The sequence below is a fragment of the Pseudophryne corroboree genome, chromosome 4 (genome assembly GCF_028390025.1).
Source record: "Pseudophryne corroboree isolate aPseCor3 chromosome 4, aPseCor3.hap2, whole genome shotgun sequence".
NCBI lineage: Eukaryota > Metazoa > Chordata > Amphibia > Anura > Myobatrachidae > Pseudophryne > Pseudophryne corroboree.
The window spans coordinates 924845166-924868447 of NC_086447.1; the positions used below are offsets into that span (position 1 = coordinate 924845166).

At 51.2% G+C, this 23282-nt stretch overlaps 1 protein-coding gene across 1 annotated transcript in view; it reads left to right on the plus strand.

The window, feature by feature from the left end:
* The window catches only part of HHIPL2 (HHIP like 2), a 218598-nt gene that overhangs the window by 185221 nt on the left and 10095 nt on the right, over nucleotides 1-23282 (plus strand). Inside the window, exon 10 of the mRNA XM_063919427.1 lies at nucleotides 6827-6909. Coding sequence (XP_063775497.1) covers nucleotides 6827-6909 — 83 coding nt within the window. The remainder of the gene's footprint in view (nucleotides 1-6826; nucleotides 6910-23282) is intronic.

Sequence of the window (23282 nt, forward strand, 5' to 3'; positions counted from 1 at the left end):
GGAAAAAAGTGACAGGGGTTCCCCCATATTTAAACAACCATCACCGGGCTCTGCGCCTGGTCCTGGTTCCCAAAATACGGGGGACAAAAAGAGTAGGGGTCCCCCGTATCTTAGAAACCAGCACCGGGCTCCACTAGCTGGACAGATAATGCCACAGCCGGGGGTCACTTTGATATAGTGCCCTGCGGCCGTGGCATCAAATATCCAACAAGTCACCCCTGGCCGGGGTACCCTGGGGGAGTGGGGACCCCTACAATCAAGGGGTCCCCCCCCAGCCACCCAAGTGAAAGATATTGTTTTTAGTAGCAGTACTACAAGGCCCAGCAAGCCTCCATCGCAAGCAGGTACTTGGAGAACCACAAGTACCAGCATGCGGCGGAAAAACGGGCCCGCTGGTACCCCGTATTTTGGGGACCAGGCGCAGAGCCCGGTGCTAGTTGTTTAAATATGGGGGGACACCTGTCCATTTTTTCCCCATATTTCTGCAACCAGGACCGGCTCAAAGTGCCCGAGGCTGGTTATGCTTAGGAGGGGGGACCCCACGCAATTTTTTTTGGGTAAATTAACACTTTCCCACCCCTTCCCACTGATATAAATGCACGGATCTCATGGATCCGTGCATGCCTATCCAATCACGGCTCAAAAAAGCAGGTCTGGTTTTTTTTAGCACTTTTTTACGAGTTGTAATTTTTCACGGCAGTGTTTTTTTTATTTTTTATTTGCACTTCTTAGTAAATGACCGAGATTCACACTTAAACAGCCGCGTTTTGACCGATGGTGTATTCATTCGTATTTTTTTACTTTGACTTCCAAAAAAATACGAATGCCCTCATCACTGCCGTGATTTGAGTTTAGTTAATGACCGAGATGACACTTTGAAGAAAAAACGGCATCTCGGTCAAAATCGGGACCTTAGTAAATATTAGAGATGAGCGCCTGAAATTTTTCGGGTTTTGTGTTTTGGTTTTGGGTTCGGTTCCGCGGCCGTGTTTTGGGTTCGAACGCGTTTTGGCAAAACCTCACCGAATTTTTTTGGTCGGATTCGGGTGTGTTTTGGATTCGGGTGTTTTTTTCCAAAAACACTAAAAAACAGCTTAAATCATAGAATTTGGGGGTCATTTTGATCCCAAAGTATTATTAACCTCAAAAACCATAATTTACACTCATTTTCAGTCTATTCTGAATACCTCACACCTCACAATATTATTTTTAGTCCTAAAATTTGCACCGAGGTCGCTGTGTGAGTAAGATAAGCGACCCTAGTGGCCGACACAAACACCGGGCCCATCTAGGAGTGGCACTGCAGTGTCACGCAGGATGTCCCTTCCAAAAAACCCTCCCCAAACAGCACATGACGCAAAGAAAAAAAGAGGCGCAATGAGGTAGCTGTGTGAGTAAGATTAGCGACCCTAGTGGCCGACACAAACACCGGGCCCATCTAGGAGTGGCACTGCAGTGTCACGCAGGATGTCCCTTCCAAAAAACCCTCCCCAAACAGCACATGACGCAAAGAAAAAAAGAGGCGCAATGAGGTAGCTGTGTGAGTAAGATTAGCGACCCTAGTGGCCGACACAAACACCGGGCCCATCTAGGAGTGGCACTGCAGTGTCACGCAGGATGTCCCTTCCAAAAAACCCTCCCCAAACAGCACATGACGCAAAGAAAAAAAGAGGCGCAATGAGGTAGCTGTGTGAGTAAGATTAGCGACCCTAGTGGCCGACACAAACACCGGGCCCATCTAGGAGTGGCACTGCTGCTAATATATAGACTGGTTGATAAAGAGATAGTATACTCGTAACTAGTATGTATGTATAAAGAAAGAAAAAAAAACCACGGTTAGGTGGTATATACAATTATGGACGGGCTGCCGAGTGCCGACACAGAGGTAGCCACAGCCGTGAACTACCGCACTGTACTGTGTCTGCTGCTAATATATAGACTGGTTGATAAAGAGATAGTATACTCGTAACTAGTATGTATGTATAAAGAAAGAAAAAAAAACCACGGTTAGGTGGTATATACAATTATGGACGGGCTGCCGAGTGCCGACACAGAGGTAGCCACAGCCGTGAACTACCGCACTGTACTGTGTCTGCTGCTAATATATAGACTGGTTGATAAAGAGATAGTATACTCGTAACTAGTATGTATGTATAAAGAAAGAAAAAAAAACCACGGTTAGGTGGTATATACAATTATGGACGGGCTGCCGAGTGCCGACACAGAGGTAGCCACAGCCGTGAACTACCGCACTGTACTGTGTCTGCTGCTAATATATAGACTGGTTGATAAAGAGATAGTATACTCGTAACTAGTATGTATGTATAAAGAAAGAAAAAAAAACCACGGTTAGGTGGTATATACAATTATGGACGGGCTGCCGAGTGCCGACACAGAGGTAGCCACAGCCGTGAACTACCGCACTGTACTGTGTCTGCTGCTAATATATAGACTGGTTGATAAAGAGATAGTATACTCGTAACTAGTATGTATGTATAAAGAAAGAAAAAAAAACCACGGTTAGGTGGTATATACAATTATGGACGGGCTGCCGAGTGCCGACACAGAGGTAGCCACAGCCGTGAACTACCGCACTGTACTGTGTCTGCTGCTAATATAGACTGGTTGATAAAGAGATAGTATACTACTAATATTATATACTGGTGGTCAGGTCACTGGTCACTAGTCACACTGGCAGTGGCACTCCTGCAGCAAAAGTGTGCACTGTTTAATTTTAATATAATATTATGTACTCCTGGCTCCTGCTATAACCTATAACTGGCACTGCAGTAGTGCTCCCCAGTCTCCCCCACAATTATAAGCTGTGTGAGCTGAGCAGTCAGACAGATATATAATATATATAGATGATGCAGCACACTGGCCTGAGCCTGAGCAGTGCACACAGATATGGTATGTGACTGAGTCACTGTGTGCTGTGTATCGCTTTTTTCAGGCAGAGAACGGATTATAAATAAAAGTGGTGGTCACTGGTCACTATCAGCAAAACTCTGCACTGTACACTACTGAGTACTCCTAATGCTCCCCAAAATTAGTAAATCAAGTGTCTCTCTAATCTATTCTAATTCTAAACGGAGAGGACGCCAGCCACGTCCTCTCCCTATCAATCTCAATGCACGTGTGAAAATGGCGGCGACGCGCGGCTCCTTATATAGAATCCGAGTCTCGCGATAGAATCCGAGCCTCGCGAGAATCCGACAGCGTCATGATGACGTTCGGGCGCGCTCGGGTTAACCGAGCAAGGCGGGAAGATCCGAGTCGCTCGGACCCGTGAAAAAAAACATGAAGTTCTGGCGGGTTCGGATTCAGAGAAACCGAACCCGCTCATCTCTAATAAATATACCCCATTGTTTTAGATTTTGCAATTGCAAAATCTTTGACTAAAGTTGTTCACTAGGGAGATGTATCTCAGCAATGGGATCTGGTCTGAAGATCGACACTGTCTAGGTCGACAGTCACTAGGTCAACAGGGTTGGAAGGTCGACAGGGTTTCTAGGTCGGCATGTGCTAGGTCAACAGGTCAAAAGGTCGACATGAGTTTTTCAAATTTTTTCTTTTTTGAACTTTTTCATACTTAACATCCACGTGGACTATGATTGGAACAGTAATCTGAAGCATGGCGAGCGAAGTGAGGAAACACGGTGCACTAATTAGGCTTGCCGGCCATTGTAAACAGAAAATGACACAAAAACCACACACCTCATGTCGACCTTTTGACCTGTCGACCTAGCACATGTCAACCTAGAAACCCTGTCGACCTTCCAACCCTGTCGATCTATAGCGGTCGACCTAAATGTTGACCTAGACACTGTTGATTTGATGATCCACACCCCTCAGCAATGGCTTCCATGCAATTTTCTTGCAATCTGGCCGGGAGCTTCCCGGGAGGCCTGCAATTGTGAATTCATACTTGAGTGTATTTTTACATGTGATTTATCTCAGGCAAACTAATGTTATCAAACCTATTTCCATGCAATTGAGATAAATCTCACGTGCAGCTGCGATTGCGATGGGTGACACACGGGAGCGCGCAATCACAAGAAAAGTACATGCAATTTCACATTTTTCATGCTATCCATCTCAGGAACTCACCAAAAAACGTGCAGTATCGCACTAGTGTATGGGGCCCTAAAGAGTTAATGGCATGTGAGCTTGATAGAAAAAAACGACCGCTTTCTTTGTTGTACGCGATGGGCAACGACGCGCGTGCGCAGTGCGGCCGCCGCGCATGCGCATTCTGGACCCGTTCGCACCGCAGCGACAACCCGCTGCGTGCAAATGGGTCAGAATGACCCCCTATATTCCCTACCACATGTACACACACACATTCACACTAGGGTAAATTTTGTTGGGAGCCAATTAACCTACCAGTATATTTTTGGGTTGTGGGAGGAAATCAGAGCACCTGGGAAAACCCACAAAAGTATGGGTAGAATATACAAACTCCACACAGTTAGGGCCATGGTGGGAATTGAACCCATGACCTCAGTGCTGTGAGGCAGCAATGCTAACCATTACACCATCCGTGCCGCCCATAGTGGCCTATTCTCCCAAATATCTGGGAGAATCTTTTTGGCATCTGGGAGCAGTGCCGTAACTAGGCATTTTAGCGCTGTGTGCAAGAAATGACAGTGGCGCCCTCCCCCCAAGTAAGATAGGGGCGTGGCTTCACGGGGAAGGGGCCTGGCCACAAAATAATAGCAATTCATACTACGGTGCACAGCAGTCTACATTATTCAAATTACGCTGCACAGTATCGCCATTACACCAGGTAGAGCCCCTTTTATACATTACAGCAGACAGCGTCCCCCTTTTTACACATTACAGCAGACAGTCCCCCTTTTAACACATTGCGGCAGCCAGTCCCCCTTTTTACACATTGCGGCAGACAGCGTCCCCTTTTTTTAACATTACGGCAGACAGCGTCCCCTTTTTACACATTACAGCAGACAGCGTCCCCGTTTTTACACATTACGGCAGATGGTCTCCCCCTTTATACACATTGCGGCAGCCAGTCCCCCTTTTTACACATTACAGCCACATTACACATTGGCTGCCCGGCGCTGCTGTGGATGCTGGAATGGAGGAACCGTATCCCCGCATCCACAGCAGCGCCGGGCAGCCAATACGGAAGGAGAGGGGGATGCTGCAGCGGTGCCTACTACCAATGAAATAGCGCTGCTGCTGCTCCCTGCTCCCCCTCCCTCCTCCTCCTTCACTGCTGCCCGGCGCGGCTGCAGACTTCTCCCTCCACAGCGCGGCGCACGGCGCACACAGCAGAGGCGGCATGTAATGAGTAAATTTGACTCATTACATGCCGCTGGCCGTGCGCCCTCAGGGCAACTGCTCTGTGTGCCAAGCCCACTTGGCACACATGTAGTTACGGCCCTGTCTGGGAGGGTAGGTAACTTGCCCGCATCCCACCAGTACATCTGCTTCTCAGGTGAAGTGAGGGGTGAGTGTCACAGCAAAATGTGGGGAACAGGGCTAAGGTGACTTGATTTGCTGCTGGCCAATCACAAACCAGCCAGTTTACCCTTCATTTTTAAGGTAGGCCCGGAGTTCAGCTCCATTGAACTGCAAACAACGGCCCAATTCAATAAGGCTGATATATATATATATATATATATATACTGTATATACACATTATACAATATCATTCAGAAATGAACAATGGGGGTCATTCCAACCCGATCGCTCACTGCAGTTTCTCGCAGCGCAGCGATCGGGTCGGAACTGCGCATGAGCCGGCGGTGCAGTGCGCCGGCACATCCCAGCCTTTGTTGCCTAGCGATCGCCTCTGAAGCAGAGGCGGTCGCTGGGTGGGCTGGACGCCGCTGGACGGGCTGGACGCCGCTGGACTGTTGGGGGGCGGGCCGCGGCTGCGTGACTTCACGCGCAGCCACTGCGGACCGACGAGTGATGAGTAGATCCCGGCCAGCAAGCTGAAGCTGCGCTGGTCGGGAGCTACTCTTGAAGTGCAAAGGCGTCGCCACTGTGCGATGCCTTTGCACTTCTGCGGCGGGGGGGGGGGGGGGAGAGCGGCACTGACTAGCCCTGTGCTGGGCATCCCACCCCCCATATCGTTCCAATCGTAAATGATATTGCATAGTGTGTACGGACCATAAGATTTGGGTGGGGTGTATTCAAACTGAAATCTAAATTGCAGTGTAAAAATAAAGCAGCCAGTATGTATCCTGCACAGAAACAACATGACCCACCCAAATCTAACTCTCTCTGCACATGTTACATCTGTCCCACCTGCAGTGCACATGGTTTTGCCCATTACTGAGCTTTTTGGTTTGCTAACAAACCTGAATAACTGTGTGTGTGTGTGTGTGTGTGTGTGTGTGTGTGTGTGTGTGTGTGTGTGTGTGTGTGTGTGTGTGTGTGTGTGTGTGTGTGTGTGTGTGTGTGTGTGTGTGTGTGTGTGTGGTGGGGTTTAGCTCAAGGTCTGAAAATAATCTTATTTACAGCGCGGGGCCCTCACAATTCATTGATTAGAGTATACGGTCTGGCTTTGCTAATGTGTTTCACCTGCCTCAGCTCCGACCCCATTTTAGGAGCAGACCTCTTGTACCATTGTATTCCAGTCCCGCAAAGTTACATTGAAACATTTACAATGATTTTCTGGTGTAGTCAACACAGATGTTTTCTATAACCATTCATTATTGCGGCCGCTCTAGGAGGCCTCTTTCTTTGATGGCGTGATTGACTTTCTCTGCGTCTCCGGCAAGTTGTTCTGTTTCCAGTTTACAGCAAGAAATTTATTTAGTGTCAATATGACTTTTATCTTTTGCATTTTCAGGAGGGCGCCCCCGGGAAAATGCGACTACAAACCTTTGCCAGTCAAAGCCAGGAGTAAAGTGATTCTGTTTGCTCCACGCGAAAGTAAGTACATCGGGAAGATAGATCTAATGGCGTGAACTGCAACACTGCTTAGTGTAGGGTAAGAAAGATCAACTTTTTCTTACCGATAGTCATCACCATTAAGGCGTCTCTGGTTTTACTTTGGGTGGGGCTAAAACAATGAGTAGCCAATAAGATCATCACATTACCGCTTGGGTCTCTTGTGCACAATTACATGACCCCCCCCTACTTCACTTATTGCAAGTACAATACATACTGGAGAGTTTTTTGATCATTGGGGGCTAGCATCAATGGCACCTGCATTTCCGTACACAAGACGGCGGCTGAGCATATTTTTTTTGCAAATTCCCTGCGAGCAAAACTGTAAAAAATAATTTGGAGCCCGGGATTGGCAGAATAAGCCTCCACAGCACAGTTCTGGGGGCCGGTTGCTGGAAATCAGGTGGTGCCCTTAGGCACTATTGTGGCGTGCTAGGACCGCAGCAGCACAGGGAAGGAGTCCGGAGCAGGCAGCCATAGAGGCACAGAGCCAGTGGCATTTAAAATTTGGAGCTGACCACAAGCCAATCAGAGCTTGCGGACTGTCAGCCAATGTGGAGCTGCCGCTGCAGCTGCACCTGATTGGCTGTCGATCTGCAAACTCCGATTGGCTCAACGTAGGTGCCATATTCAAAATGCCACTAGCACAGGCCCTTTATTGCTACCTGTGGTGTGTGACAGTATACTCCATTGCCATCTGGGCCCCCTCACTGCCCAGGACTCCGCAGAGTCCCTTCCACTACAATCATGCTTCCCACCACTACTCCCATTCTGCTTCCCACTACTACTCCCATCCTACCCCCTTCTTCTCACTACTACTCCCATCCTACCCCCTTCTTCTCACTACTACTACTCCAAGCCTCTTTTCTGCTCCCCACTACTCCCATTCTATCCCCTGCTTCCCACTACTACTCCCATCCTTCCCCTTCTTCTCACTACTACTACTACTCCAAGCCTCCCTCCTGCTCCCCACTACCACTACTCCCATTCTATCCCCTGCTTCCCACTACTACTCCCATCCTACCCCCTTCTTCTCACTATTAGTACTCCAAGCCTCCCTCCTGCTCCCCACTACCACTACTCCCATCCTGCCGCCTGCTTCCCACTACTAGTCCCATTCTGACTCCTACTCACCACTACCACTACTCCCATCCTGCCCCCACTTCCCACTACTACTCCCATTCTACCCCCTTCTTCTCGCTACTACTACTCCAAGCCTCCCTTCTGCTCCCCACTACTCCCATCCTGCCCCCTGCTTCCCACTACTACTCCCATCCTGCATCCTGCTTCCCACTACTACTTTCATCCTACCCCCTCCTTCTCGCTACTACTACTCCAAGCCTCCCTCCTGATGCCCACTACCACTACTCCCAACCTGCCCCCTGATTTACACTACTACTCCCATCATGCCCCCTGCTTCCCACTACTAGTCCCATTCTGACCCCTACTCACCACTACTACTACTCCCAGTCTGCCTTTCTGCTCTGCACTATTACTACTCCCATCCTATCACTGATTCACACTAGTACAACTCCAAGCCTGCCCCCTGCTTCCCACTAGTACTCCCAGTCTGCTACCTGCTTCCCACTACTACTCCCAGTCTGCCCCTTGCTTTCCAACTACTACTCACATCCTGATCCTTGCTTCCCCCTTCTACTCCCAGCCTACCCCCCTTTTCTGCACTACTATTACTACTACTCCCATCCTGCCCCCTGATCTGCACTATTCCTACTCCAAGTCTGCCCCCTGCTTCCCACTACTACTCCCATTCTGACTCCTACTCACTACTACCACTACTCCCAGCCTGCCTTCCTGCTCTGCACTATTACTACTCCCATCATACCCCTGATCCACACTAGCACAACTCCCATCCGGCCCCCTGCTTCTCACTACTACTCCCAGTCTGCCCCCTGCTTTCCACTACTACTCCCAGTCTGCTCCCTGCTTCCCACTACTGCTCCCAGTCTGCCCCCTGCTTTCCACTACTACTCCCAGTCTGAGCCCTGCTTCCCACCACTACTCCCAGTCTGCCATCCTGCTCTGCACTACTACTACTGCTACTCCCATCTTGCCTCCTGATCCATACTACAACTACTACTACTCTCAGCATGACCCCTGCTTCCCACTACTACTTCCAGTATGACCCCAGCTTCCCACTACTACTCCTAGCCTGCCCCCCTGCTCAACACTACCATTACTCCCAGTCTTCCCTGCACTATTACTACTTTCATCTTGCCCCCTGATCCATACTACTATTTCCATTGTTCCCAGATTCCCACTACTACTCCCATTCTGCCCCCTGCTTCCCACTATCACTATTCCCAGCCTGCCCCCTGCTCTGCACTGCTACTACTCCCATTCTGCCCCCTGCTTCCCACTTTCACTACTCCCAGCCTGCTCCCGTGCTCTGCACTGCTACTACTCCCATTCTGCCCCCTGCTTCCCACTTTCACTACTCCCAGCCTGCTCCCCTGCTCTGCACTGCTACTACTCCCATTCTGCCCCCTGCTTCCCACTTTCACTACTCCCAGCCTGCCCCCCTGCTCTGCACTGCTACTACTCCCATTCTGCCCCCTGCTTCCCACTATCACTACTCCCAACCTGCCTTCCTGCTCTGCACTGCTACTACGCCCATCCTGCCCCCTGCTTCCCACTATCACTACTCCCAGCCAGCCTTCCTGCTCTGCACTGCTACTACTCCCATTCTGCCCCCTGCTTCCCACTATCGCTACTCCCAGCCAGCCTTCCTGTTCTGCACTGCTACTACGCTCATCCTGCCCCCTGCTTCCCACTATCACTACTCCCAGCCTGCTCCCCAGCTCTGCACTGCTACTACGCCCATCCTGCCCCCTGCTTCCCACTATCACTACTCCCAGCCTGCTCCCCAGCTCTGCACTGCTACTACGCCCATCCTGCCCCCTGCTTCCCACTATCACTACTCCCAGCCTGCCTTCCTGCTCTGCACTGCTACTACGCCCATCCTGCCCCCTGCTTCCCACTATCACTACTCCCAGCCTGCCTTCCTGCTCTGCACTGCTACTACTCCCATTCTGCCCCCTGCTTCCCACTATCGCTACTCCCAGCCAGCCTTCCTGTTCTGCACTGCTACTACGCTCATCCTGCCCCCTGCTTCCCACTATCACTACTCCCAGCCTGCTCCCCAGCTCTGCACTGCTACTACGCCCATCCTGCCCCCTGCTTCCCACTATCACTACTCCCAGCCTGCTCCCCAGCTCTGCACTGCTACTACGCCCATCCTGCCCCCTGCTTCCCACTATCACTACTCCCAGCCTGCCCCCCTGCTCTGCACTGCTACTACTCCCATTCTGCCCCCTGCTTCCCACTATCACTACTCCCAACCTGCCTTCCTGCTCTGCACTGCTACTACGCCCATCCTGCCCCCTGCTTCCCACTATCACTACTCCCAGCCTGCTCCCCAGCTCTGCACTGCTACTACGCCCATCCTGCCCCCTGCTTCCCACTTTCACTACTCCCAGCCTGCCCCCCTGCTCTGCACTGCTACTACTCCCATTCTGCCCCCTGCTTCCCACTATCACTACTCCCAACCTGCCTTCCTGCTCTGCACTGCTACTACGCCCATCCTGCCCCCTGCTTCCCACTATCACTACTCCCAGCCAGCCTTCCTGCTCTGCACTGCTACTACTCCCATTCTGCCCCCTGCTTCCCACTATCGCTACTCCCAGCCAGCCTTCCTGTTCTGCACTGCTACTACGCTCATCCTGCCCCCTGCTTCCCACTATCACTACTCCCAGCCTGCTCCCCAGCTCTGCACTGCTACTACGCCCATCCTGCCCCCTGCTTCCCACTATCACTACTCCCAGCCTGCTCCCCAGCTCTGCACTGCTACTACGCCCATCCTGCCCCCTGCTTCCCACTATCACTACTCCCAGCCAGCCTTCCTGCTCTGCACTGCTACTACGCCCATCCTGCCCCCTGCTTCCCACTATCACTACTCCCAGCCTGCCTTCCTGCTCTGCACTGCTACTACTCCCATCCTGCCCCCTGCTTCCCACTATCGCTACTCCCAGCCTGCCTTCCTGCTCTGCACTGCTACTACTCCCATCCTGCCTCCTGCTTCCCACTATCACTACTCCCAGCCTGCTCCCCAGCTCTGCACTGCTACTACGCCCATCCTGCCCCCTGCTTCCCACTATCACTACTCCCAGCCTGCTCCCCAGCTCTGCACTGCTACTACGCCCATCCTGCCTCCTGCTTCCCACTACTATTCCCATTCTGACTCCTACTCACCACTACCACTACTCCCATCCTGCCCCCACTTCCCACTACTACTCCCATCCTACCCCCTTCTTCTCGCTACTACTACTCCAAGCCTCCCTTATGCTCCCCACTACTCCCATCCTGTCCCCTGCTTCCCACTACTACTCCCAACCTGCACCCTGCTTCCCACTACTACTCTCATCCTACCCCCTCCTTCTCACTACTACTACTCCAAGCCTCCCTCCTGCTGCCCACGACCACTACTCCCAACCTGCCCCCTGATTTACACTACTACTCGCATCCTTCCCCCTGCTTCCCACTACTACTCCCATCCTACCCCCTTCTTCTCGCTACTACTACTCCAAGCCTCCCTTATGCTCCCCACTACTCCCATCCTGTCCCCTGCTTCCCACTACTACTCCCATCCTGCACCCTGCTTCCCACTACTACTTTCATCCTACCCCCTCCTTCTCGCTACTACTACTCCAAGCCTCCCTCCTGATGCCCACTACCACTACTCCCAACCTGCCCCCTGATTTACACTACTACTCCCATCCTGCCCCCTGCTTCCCACTACTACTCCCATTCTACCCCCTGCTTCCCACTACTAGTCCCATTCTGACCCCTACTCACCACTACTACTACTCCCAGTCTGCCTTCCTGCTCTGCACTATTACTACTCCCATCCTATCACTGATTCACACTAGTACAACTCCAAGCCTGCCACCTGCTTCCCACTAGTACTCCCAGTCTGCTCCCTGCTTCCTACTACTACTCCCAGTCTGCCCCTTGCTTCCCAACTACTACTCCCATCCTGATCCTTGCTTCCCCCTTCTACTCTCAGCCTACACCCCTGTTCTGCACTACTATTACTACTACTCCCATCCTGCCCCCTGATCTGCACTATTACTACTCCAAGCCTGCCCCCTACTTCCCACTACTACTCCCATTCTGACTCCTACTCACTACTACCACTACTCCCAGCCTGCCTTCCTGCTCTGCACTATTACTACTCCCATCCTACCCCTGATCCACACTAGCACAACTCCCATCCTGCCCCCTGCTTCTCACTACTACTCCCAGTCTGCCCCCTGCTTTCCACTACTACTCCCAGCATGCTCCCTGCTTCCCCTTCTACTCCCAGTCTACCCCCCTGTTCTGCACTACTATTACTACTACTCCCATCCTGCCCCCTGATCTGCACTATTACTACTCCAAGCCTGCCCCCTGCTTCCCACTACTACTCCCATTCTGACTCCTACTCACTACTACCACTACTCCCAGCCTGCCTTCCTGCTCTGCACTATTACTACTCCCATCATACCCCTGATCCACACTAGCACAACTCCCATCCGCCCCCTGCTTCTCACTACTACTCCCAGTCTGCCCCCTGCTTTCCACTACTACTCCCAGTCTGCTCCCTGCTTCCCACTACTACTCCCAGTCTGCTCCCTGCTTCCCAATACTACTCCCAGTCTGCCCCCTGCTTTCCACTACTACTCCCAGTCTGAGCCCTGCTTCCCACTACTACTCCCAGTCTGCCATCCTGCTCTGCACTACTACTACTGCTACTCCCATCTTGCCTCCTGTTCCATACTACAACTACTCCCAGTCTGCCCCTGCTACCCACTACTACTCTCAGCATGACCCCTGCTTCCCACTACTACTTCCAGTATGACCCCAGCTTCCCACTATCACTACTCCTAGCCTGCCCCCCTGCTCAACACTACCATTACTCCCAGCCTTCCCTGCACATATTACTACTTTCATCCTGCCCCCTGATCCATACTACTATTTCCATTGTTCCCAGATTCCCACTACTACTCCCATTCTGCCCCCTGCTTCCCACTATCACTATTCCCAGCCTGCCCCCCTGCTCTGCACTGCTACTACTCCCATTCTGCCCCCTGCTTCCCACTTTCACTACTCCCAGCCTGCTCCCCTGCTCTGCACTGCTACTATGCCCATCCTGCCCCCTGCTTCCCACTATCACTACTCCCAGCCAGCCTTCCTGCTCTGCACTGCTACTACTCCCATCCTGCCCCCTGCTTCCCACTATCACTACTCCCAGCCTGCCTTCCTGCTCTGCACTGCTACTACGCCCATCCTGCCCCCTGCTTCCCACTCTCGCTACTCCCAACCAGCCTTCCTGCTCTGCACTGCTACTACTCCCATCCTGCCCCCTGCTTCCCACTATCACTACTCCCAGCCTGCTCCCCTGCTCTGCACTGCTACTGCTCCCATCCTGCCTCCTGCTTCCCACTATCACTACTCCCAGCCTGCTCCCCAGCTCTGCACTGCTACTACGCCCATCCTGCCTCCTGCTTCCCACTACTATTCCCATTCTGACTCCTACTCACCACTACCACTACTCCCATCCTGCCCCCACTTCCCACTACTACTCCCATCCTACCCCCTTCTTCTTGCTACTACTACTCCAAGCCTCCCTTATGCTCCCCACTACTCCCATCCTGTCCCCTGCTTCCCACTACTACTCCCATCCTGCACCCTGCTTCCCACTACTACTCTTATCCTACCCCCTCCTTCTCACTACTACTCCAAACCTCCCTCCTGCTGCCAACTACCACTACTCCCAACCTGCCCCCTGATTTACACTACTACTCCCATCCTTCCCCCTGCTTCCCACTACTACTCCCATCCTCCCCCTTCTTCTCGCTACTACTACTCCAAGCCTCCCTTCTGCTCCCCACTACTCCCATCCTGTCCCCTGCTTCCCACTACTACTCCCATCCTGCACCCTGCTTCCCACTACTACTTTCATCCTACCCCCTCCTTCTCGCTGCTGCTACTACTACTCCAAGCCTCCCTCCTGATGCCCACTACCACTACTCCCAACCTGCCCCCTGATTACACTACTACTCCCATCCTGCCCCCTGCTTCCCACTACTAGTCCCATTCTGACCCCTACTCACCACAACTACTACTCCCAGTCTGCCTTCCTGCTCTGCACTATTACTACACCCATCCTATCACTGATTTACACTAGTACAACTCCAAGCCTGCCCCCTGCTTCCCACTAGGACTCCCAGTCTGCTCCCTGCTTCCCACTACTACTCCCAGTCTGCCCCTTGCTTCCCAACTACTACTCCCATCCTGATCCATGCTTCCCCCTTCTACTCCCAGCCTACCCCCCTGTTCTGCACTACTATTACTACTACTCCCATCCTGCCCCCTGATCTGCACTATTACTACTCCAAGCCTGCCCCCTGCTTCCCACTAATACTCCGATTCTGACTCCTACTCACTACTACCACTACTCCCAGCCTGCCTTCCTGCTCTGCACTATTACTACTCCCATCATACCCCTGATCCACACTAGCACAACTCCCATCCTGCCCCCTGCTTCTCACTACTACTCCCAGTCTTCCCCCTGCTTTCCACTACTACTCCCAGTATGCTCCCTGCTTCCCACTACTACTCCCAGTCTGCCCCCTGCTTTCCACTACTACTCCCAGTCTGCTCCCTGCTTCCAACTACTACTCCCAGTCTGCCATCCTGCTCTGCACTACTACTACTGCTACTCCCATCTTGCCTCCTGATCCATACTACAACTACTCCCAGTCTGCCCCTGCTACCCACTACTACTCGCAGCATGACCCCTGCTTCCCACTACTACTTACAGTATGACCCCAGCTTCCCACTACTACTCCTAGCCTGCCCCCCTACTCTACACTACCATTACTCCCAGCCTTCCCTGCACTATTACTACTTTCATCCTGCCCCCTGATCCATACTACTATTTCCATTGTTCCCAGATTCCCACTACTACTCCCATTCTGCCCCCTGATTCCCACTATCACTATTCCCAGCCTGCCCCCCTGCTCTGCACTGCTACTACTCCCATTCTGCCCCCTGCTTCCCACTATCACTACTCCCAGCCTGCTCCCCTGCTCTGCACTGCTACTACGCCCATCCTGCCCCCTGCTTCCCACTATCGCTACTCCCAGCTAGCCTTCCTGCTCTGCACTGCTACTACTCCCATCCTGCCTCCTGCTTCCCACAATCACTACTCCCAGCCTGCTCCCCAGCTCTGCACTGCTACTACTCCCATCCTGCCTCCTGCTTCCCACTACTACTCCCATCCTGCCCCCTGCTTCCCACTACTAGTCCCATTCTGACTCCTACTCACCACTACCACTACTCCCATCCTGCCCCCACTTCCCACTACTACTTCCATGCTACCCCTTTTTCTCGCTACTACTACTCCAAGCCTCCCTTCTGCTCCCCACTACTCCCATCCTGTCCCCTGCTTCCCACTACTACTCCCATCCTGCACCCTGCTTCCCACTACTACTCTCATACTACCCCCTCCTTCTCGCTGCTACTACTACTCCAAGCCTCCCTCCTGATGCCCACTACCACTACTCCCAACCTGCCCCCTGATTTACACTACTACTCCCATCCTGCCCCCTGCTTCCCACTACTAGTCCCATTCTGACTCCTACTCACCACTACTACTACTCCCAGTCTGCCTTCCTGCTCTGCACTATTACTACTCTCATCCTATCACTGATTCACACTAGTACAACTCCAAGCCTGCCCCCTGCTTCCCACTAGTACTCCCAGTCTGCTCCCTGCTTCCCACTACTACTCCCAGTCTGCCCCTTGCTTCCCAACTACTACTCCCATCCTGATCCTTGCTTCCCCCTTCTACTCCCAGCCACCCCCCTGTTCTGCACTACAATTACTACTACTCCCATCCTGCCCCCTGATCTGCACTATTCCTACTCCAAGCCTGCCCCCTGCTTCCCACTACTACTCCCATTCTGACTCCTACTCACTACTACCACTACTCCCAGCCTGCCTTCCTGCTCTGCACTATTACTATTCCTATCCTACCCCTGATCCACACTAGCACAACTCCCATCCGGCCCCCTGCTTCTCACTACTACTCCCAGTCTGCCCCCTGCTTTCCACTACTACTCCCAGTCTGCTCCCTGCTTCCCACTACTACTCCCAGTCTGCCCCCTGCTTTCCACTACTACTCCCAGTCTGCTCCCTGCTTCCCACTAGTACTCCTAGCATGTCCCCCTGCTCTACACTGCCATTACTCCCAGCCTTCCCTGCACTATTACTACTTTCATCCTGCCCCCTGATCCATACTACTATTTCCATTGTTCCCAGATTCCCACTACTACTCCCATTCTGCCCCCTGCTTCCCACTATCACTATTTCCAGCCTGCCCCCCTGTTCTGCACTGCTACTACTCCCATTCTGCCCCCTGCTTCCCACTATCACTACTCCCAGCCTGCTCCCCTGCTCTGCACTGCTACTACGCTCATCCTGCCCCCTGCTTCCCACTATCACTACTCCCAGCCAGCCTTCCTGCTCTGCACTGCTACTACTCCCATCCTGCTCCCTGCTTCCCACTATCACTACTCCCAGCCTGCCTTCCTGCTCTGCACTGCTACTACGCCCATCCTGCCCCCTGCTTCCCACTATCGCTACTCCCAGCCAGCCTTCCTGCTCTGCACTGCGACTACTCCCATTCTGCCCCCTGCTTCCCACTTTCACTATTTCCAGCCTGCCCCCCTGTTCTGCACTGCTACTACTCCCATTCTGCCCCCTGCTTCCCACTATCACTACTCCCAGCCTGCTCCCCTGCTCTGCACTGCTACTACGCTCATCCTGCCCCCTGCTTCCCACTATCACTACTCCCAGCCAGCCTTCCTGCTCTGCACTGCTACTACTCCCATCCTGTCCCCTGCTTCCCACTATCACTACTCCCAGCCTGCCCCCCTGCTCTGCACTGCGACTACTCCCATTCTGCCCCCTGCTTCCCACTATCACTACTCCCAGCCTGCTCCCCAGCTCTGCACTGCTACTACTCCCATCCTGCCTCCTGCTTCCCACTACTACTCCCAGCCAGCCTTCCTGCTCTGCACTGCTACTATGTCCATCCTGCTCCTAGCGGTGGCAGAGTGTATGGAACTCGTGCTCCGGGCCTCACCATACAGTACCCACCATAACCACTACCCGTCTCCAGAACATAGCCGTAATCCACCCTACTACGAGCCTCCAGAACAAACCCAACCCCTAGACATACACTGAGCCCCCCGAGGCTGGGGACATACACCCACCGTACCACCCCCCTACCCCAGGGACATACACTACCCACCTTACTCCCCCCTTCCCGGCCTTAGGGACATAATCTATCCACTCTACCCCAAGGGCCCTAGACACAGTACTCCCACTGCCCCAGGTACATACACTCCCCATTACAGGGGTCTGGCGGATCAGACGCAGTGTAGTATGGGTGTGCTGCTGAAAGTGGCTGTATATACAGAGACGCTGAATCGCTCTCACTGGAGGCTATGCTCAGACACATGATCTTAGGGCTGGTGTAAGTGTCAGTGGTGCAACTTATGGTGTGTAATGACGCACAAAGCATGATTGCAGCATCAGGGGGTGTCTCAGTCATATTCTGACACACAGATGTACACCAGAGAAGGGTATTGTACAGGCATAATGTCACAAGCACAAGTGCAGCAAAAGCCGCACGGAAACAACGCAGAATCAGGCATTATGATGAGACCCCACCGCTTCAACAGACCCCAGACCCCATTATGCCAGAGTCTACTGCGCATGTGCAGGTCTACGGGAACATGGCGCCCGCACTTTATTCCCGGGGGCATCTCCAGTGCGCATGTGCAAATCACTCAGAAATGTGACTCCAGAGAGTAAGTACTGTATAATATATGAGATCGGTATTACAGCATCCGCTTGCTGGAGAGCGCGTCGGGTAAGCTATCAGGAGTCTGCTGATGGTTCTACTAGAGATGAGCGGGTTCGGTTCCTCGGAATCCGAACCCGCCCGAACTTCATGTTTTTTTACACGGGTCCGAGCGACTCGGATCTTCCCGCCTTGCTCGGTTAACCCGAGCGCGCCCGAACGTCATCATGACGCTGTCGGATTCTCGCGAGGCTCGGATTCTATCGCGAGACTCGGATTCTATATAAGGAGCCGCGCGTCGCCGCCATTTTCACACGTGCATTGAGATTGATAGGGAGAGGACGTGGCTGGCGTCCTCTCCATTTAGATTAGAAGAGAGAGAGTGAGATTGAAACAGAGACACTTGATTTACTGGAGCTTAGGAGTACTAGAGAGTGCAGAGTTTACTAGTGACTGACCACTGACCAGTGACCACCAGTGCAGTTTTATTTAATATAATCCGTTCTCTGCCTGAAAAAAACGATACACAGTGACTCAGTCACATACCATATCTGTGCTCAGCCCAGTGTGCTGCATCATCTATGTATAATATCTGACTGTGCTCACACAGCTTAATTGTGGGGGAGACTGGGGAGCAGTTATAGGTTATAGCAGGAGCCAGGAGTACATACATATTATTAAAATTAAACAGTGCACACTTTTGCTGCAGGCAGGAGTGCCACTGCCAGTGTGACTGACCAGTGACCTGACCACACTGACCACCAGTATAGTATACTATATTGTGATTGCCTGAAAAAGTTAAACACTCGTCGTGTGACTTGTGTGGTGTTTTTTTTTTTATTCTATAAAAAACTCATTCTGCTGACAGACAGTGTCCAGCAGGTCCGTCATTATATAATATATACCTGTCCGGCTGCAGTAGTGATATATATATATTTTTTATATCATTATTTATCATCCAGTCGCAGCAGACACAGTACGGTAGTTCACGGCTGTAGCTACCTCTGTGTCGGCACTCGGCAGTCCATCCATAATTGTATACCACCTACCCGTGGTTTTTTTTTCTTTCTTCTTTATACATACTACATCTCATTATCATCCAGTCTATATTAGCAGCAGACACAGTACAGTACAGTAGTCCACGGCTGTAGCTACCTCTGTGTCGGCACTCGGCAGTCCATCCATAATTGTATACCACCTACCCGTGGTTTTTTTTTTCTTTCATCTTTATACATACTACATCTCATTATCATCCAGTCTATATTAGCAGCAGACACAGTACAGTACGGTAGTACACGGCTGTAGCTACCTCTGTGTCGGCACTCGGCAGTCCGTCCATAATTGTATACCACCTACCCGTGGTTTTTTTTTCTTTCTTCTTTATACATACATACTACATCTCATTATCAACCAGTCTATATTAGCAGCAGACACAGTACAGTACGGTAGTCCACGGCTGTAGCTACCTCTGTGTCGGCACTCGGCAGTCCATCCATAATTGTATACCACCTACCCGTGGGTTTTTTTTCCTTTCTTCTTTATACATACTACATCTCATTATCATCCAGTCTATATTAGCAGCAGACACAGTACAGTACGGTAGTCCACGGCTGTAGATACCTCTGTGTCGGCACTCGGCAGTCCGTCCATAATTGTATACCACCTACCCGTGGTTTTTTTTTCTTTCTTCTTTATACATACATACTACATCTCATTATCATCCAGTCTATATTAGCAGCAGACACAGTACAGTACGGTAGTCCACGGCTGTAGCTACCTCTGTGTCGGCACTTGGCAGTCCATCCATAATTGTATACCACCTACCCGTGGTTTTTTTTTCTTTCTTCTTTATACATACTACATCTCATTATCAACCAGTCTATATTAGCAGCAGACACAGTACAGTACGGTAGTCCACGGCTGTAGCTACCTCTGTGTCGGCACTCGGCAGTCCATCCATAATTGTATACCACCTACCCGTGTTTTTTTTTCTTTCTTCTTTATACATACATACTACATCTCATTATCATCCAGTCTATATTAGCAGCAGACACAGTACAGTACGGTAGTCCACGGCTGTAGCTACCTCTGTGTCGGCACTTGGCAGTCCATCCATAATTGTATACCACCTACCCGTGGTTTTTTTTTCTTTCTTCTTTATACATACTACATCTCATTATCAACCAGTCTATATTAGCAGCAGACACAGTACAGTACGATAGTTCACGGCTGTAGCTACCTCTGTGTCGGCACTCGGCAGTCCATCCATAATTGTATACCACCTACCCGTGTTTTTTTTTTCTTTCTTCTTTATACATACATACTACATCTCATTATCATCCAGTCTATATTAGCAGCAGACACAGTACAGTACGGTAGTCCACGGCTGTAGCTACCTCTGTGTCGGCACTCGGCAGTCCATCCATAATTGTATACCACCTACCCGTGGTTTTTTTTTCTTTCTTCTTTATACATACTACATCTCATTATCATCCAGTCTATATTAGCAGCAGACACAGTACAGTACGGTAGTCCACGGCTGTAGCTACCTCTGTGTCGGCACTTGGCAGTCCATCCATAATTGTATACCACCTACCCGTGGTTTTTTTTTCTTTCTTCTTTATACATACTACATCTCATTATCAACCAGTCTATATTAGCAGCAGACACAGTACAGTACGGTAGTCCACGGCTGTAGCTACCTCTGTGTCGGCACTCGGCAGTCCATCCATAATTGTATACCACCTACCCGTGGTTTTTTTTTTCTTTCTTCTTTATACATACATACTACATCTCATTATCATCCAGTCTATATTAGCAGCAGACACAGTACAGTACGGTAGTCCACGGCTGTAGCTACCTCTGTGTCGGCACTCGGCAGTTCATCCATAATTGTATACCACCTACCCGTGGTTTTTTTTTCTTTCTTCTTTATACATACTACATCTCATTATCATCCAGTCTATATTAGCAGCAGACACAGTACAGTACGGTAGTCCACGGCTGTAGCTACCTCTGTGTCGGCACTCGGCAGTCCATTCATAATTGTATACTAGTATCCATCCATCTCCATTGTTTACCTGAGGTGCCTTTTAGTTGTGCCTATTAAAATATGGAGAACAAAAATGTTGAGGTTCCAAAATTAGGGAAAGATCAAGATCCACTTCCACCTCGTGCTGAAGCTGCTGCCACTAGTCATGGCCGAGACGATGAAATGCCAGCAACGTCGTCTGCCAAGGCCGATGCCCAATGTCATAGTACAGAGCATGTCAAATCCAAAACACCAAATATCAGTAAAAAAAGGACTCCAAAACCTAAAATAAAATTGTCGGAGGAGAAGCGTAAACTTGCCAATATGCCATTTACCACACGGAGTGGCAAGGAATGGCTGAGGCCCTGGCCTATGTTCATGGCTAGTGGTTCAGCTTCACATGAGGATGGAAGCACTCAGCCTCTCGCTAGAAAACTGAAAAGACTCAAGCTGGCAAAAGCACCGCAAAGAACTGTGCGTTCTTCGAAATCCCAAATCCACAAGGAGAGTCCAATTGTGTCGGTTGCGATGCCTGACCTTCCCAACACTGGACGTGAAGAGCATGCGCCTTCCACCATTTGCACGCCCCCTGCAAGTGCTGGAAGGAGCACCCGCAGTCCAGTTCCTGATAGTCAGATTGAAGATGTCAGTGTTGAAGTACACCAGGATGAGGAGGATATGGGTGTTGCTGGCGCTGGGGAGGAAATTGACCAGGAGGATTCTGATGGTGAGGTGGTTTGTTTAAGTCAGGCACCCGGGGAGACACCTGTTGTCCGTGGGAGGAATATGGCCGTTGACATGCCTGGTGAAAATACCAAAAAAATCAGCTCTTCGGTGTGGAACTATTTCAACAGAAATGCGGACAACAGGTGTCAAGCCGTGTGTTCCCTTTGTCAAGCTGTAATAAGTAGGGGTAAGGACGTTAACCACCTCGGAACATCCTCCCTTATACGTCACCTGCAGCGCATTCATAATAAGTCAGTGACAAGTTCAAAAACTTTGGGTGACAGCGGAAGCAGTCCACTGACCAGTAAATCCCTTCCTCTTGTAACCAAGCTCACGCAAACCACCCCACCAACTCCCTCAGTGTCAATTTCCTCCTTCCCCAGGAATGCCAATAGTCCTGCAGGCCATGTCACTGGCAATTCTGACGAGTCCTCTCCTGCCTGGGATTCCTCCGATGCATCCTTGCGTGTAACGCCTACTGCTGCTGGCGCTGCTGTTGTTGCTGCTGGGAGTCGATGGTCATCCCAGAGGGGAAGTCGTAAGCCCACTTGTACTACTTCCAGTAAGCAATTGACTGTTCAACAGTCCTTTGCGAGGAAGATGAAATATCACAGCAGTCATCCTGCTGCAAAGCGGATAACTGAGGCCTTGACAACTATGTTGGTGTTAGACGTGCGTCCGGTATCCGCCGTTAGTTCACAGGGAACTAGACAATTTATTGAAGCAGTGTGCCCCCGTTACCAAATACCATCTAGGTTCCACTTCTCTAGGCAGGCGATACCGAAAATGTACACGGACCTCAGAAAAAGACTCACCAGTGTCCTAAAAAATGCAGCTGGACCCAATGTCCACTTAACCACGGACATGTGGACAAGTGGAGCAGGGCAGGGTCAGGACTATATGACTGTGACAGCCCACTGGGTAGATGTATGGACTTCCGCCGCAAGAACAGCAGCGGCGGCACCAGTAGCAGCATCTCGCAAACGCCAACTCTTTCCTAGGCAGGCTACGCTTTGTATCACCGCTTTCCAGAATACGCACACAGCTGAAAACCTCTTACGGCAACTGAGGAAGATCATCGCGGAATGGCTTACCCCAATTGGACTCTCCTGTGGATTTGTGGCATCGGACAACGCCAGCAATATTGTGTGTGCATTAAATATGGGCAAATTCCAGCACGTCCCATGTTTTGCACATACCTTGAACTTGGTGGTGCAGAATTTTTTAAAAAACGACAGGGGCGTGCAAGAGATGCTGTCGGTGGCCAGAAGAATTGCGGGACACTTTCGGCGTACAGGCACCACGTACAGAAGACTGGAGCACCACCAAAAACTACTGAACCTGCCCTGCCATCATCTGAAGCAAGAAGTGGTAACGAGGTGGAATTCAACCCTCTATATGCTTCAGAGGTTGGAGGAGCAGCAAAAGGCCATTCAAGCCTATACAATTGAGCACGATATAGGAGGTGGAATGCACCTGTCTCAAGCGCAGTGGAGAATGATTTCAACGTGGTGCAAGGTTCTGATGCCCTTTGAACTTGCCACACGTGAAGTCAGTTCAGACACTGCCAGCCTGAGTCAGGTCATTCCCCTCATCAGGCTTTTGCAGAAGAAGCTGGAGACATTGAAGGAGGAGCTAACACGGAGCGATTCCGCTAGGCATGTG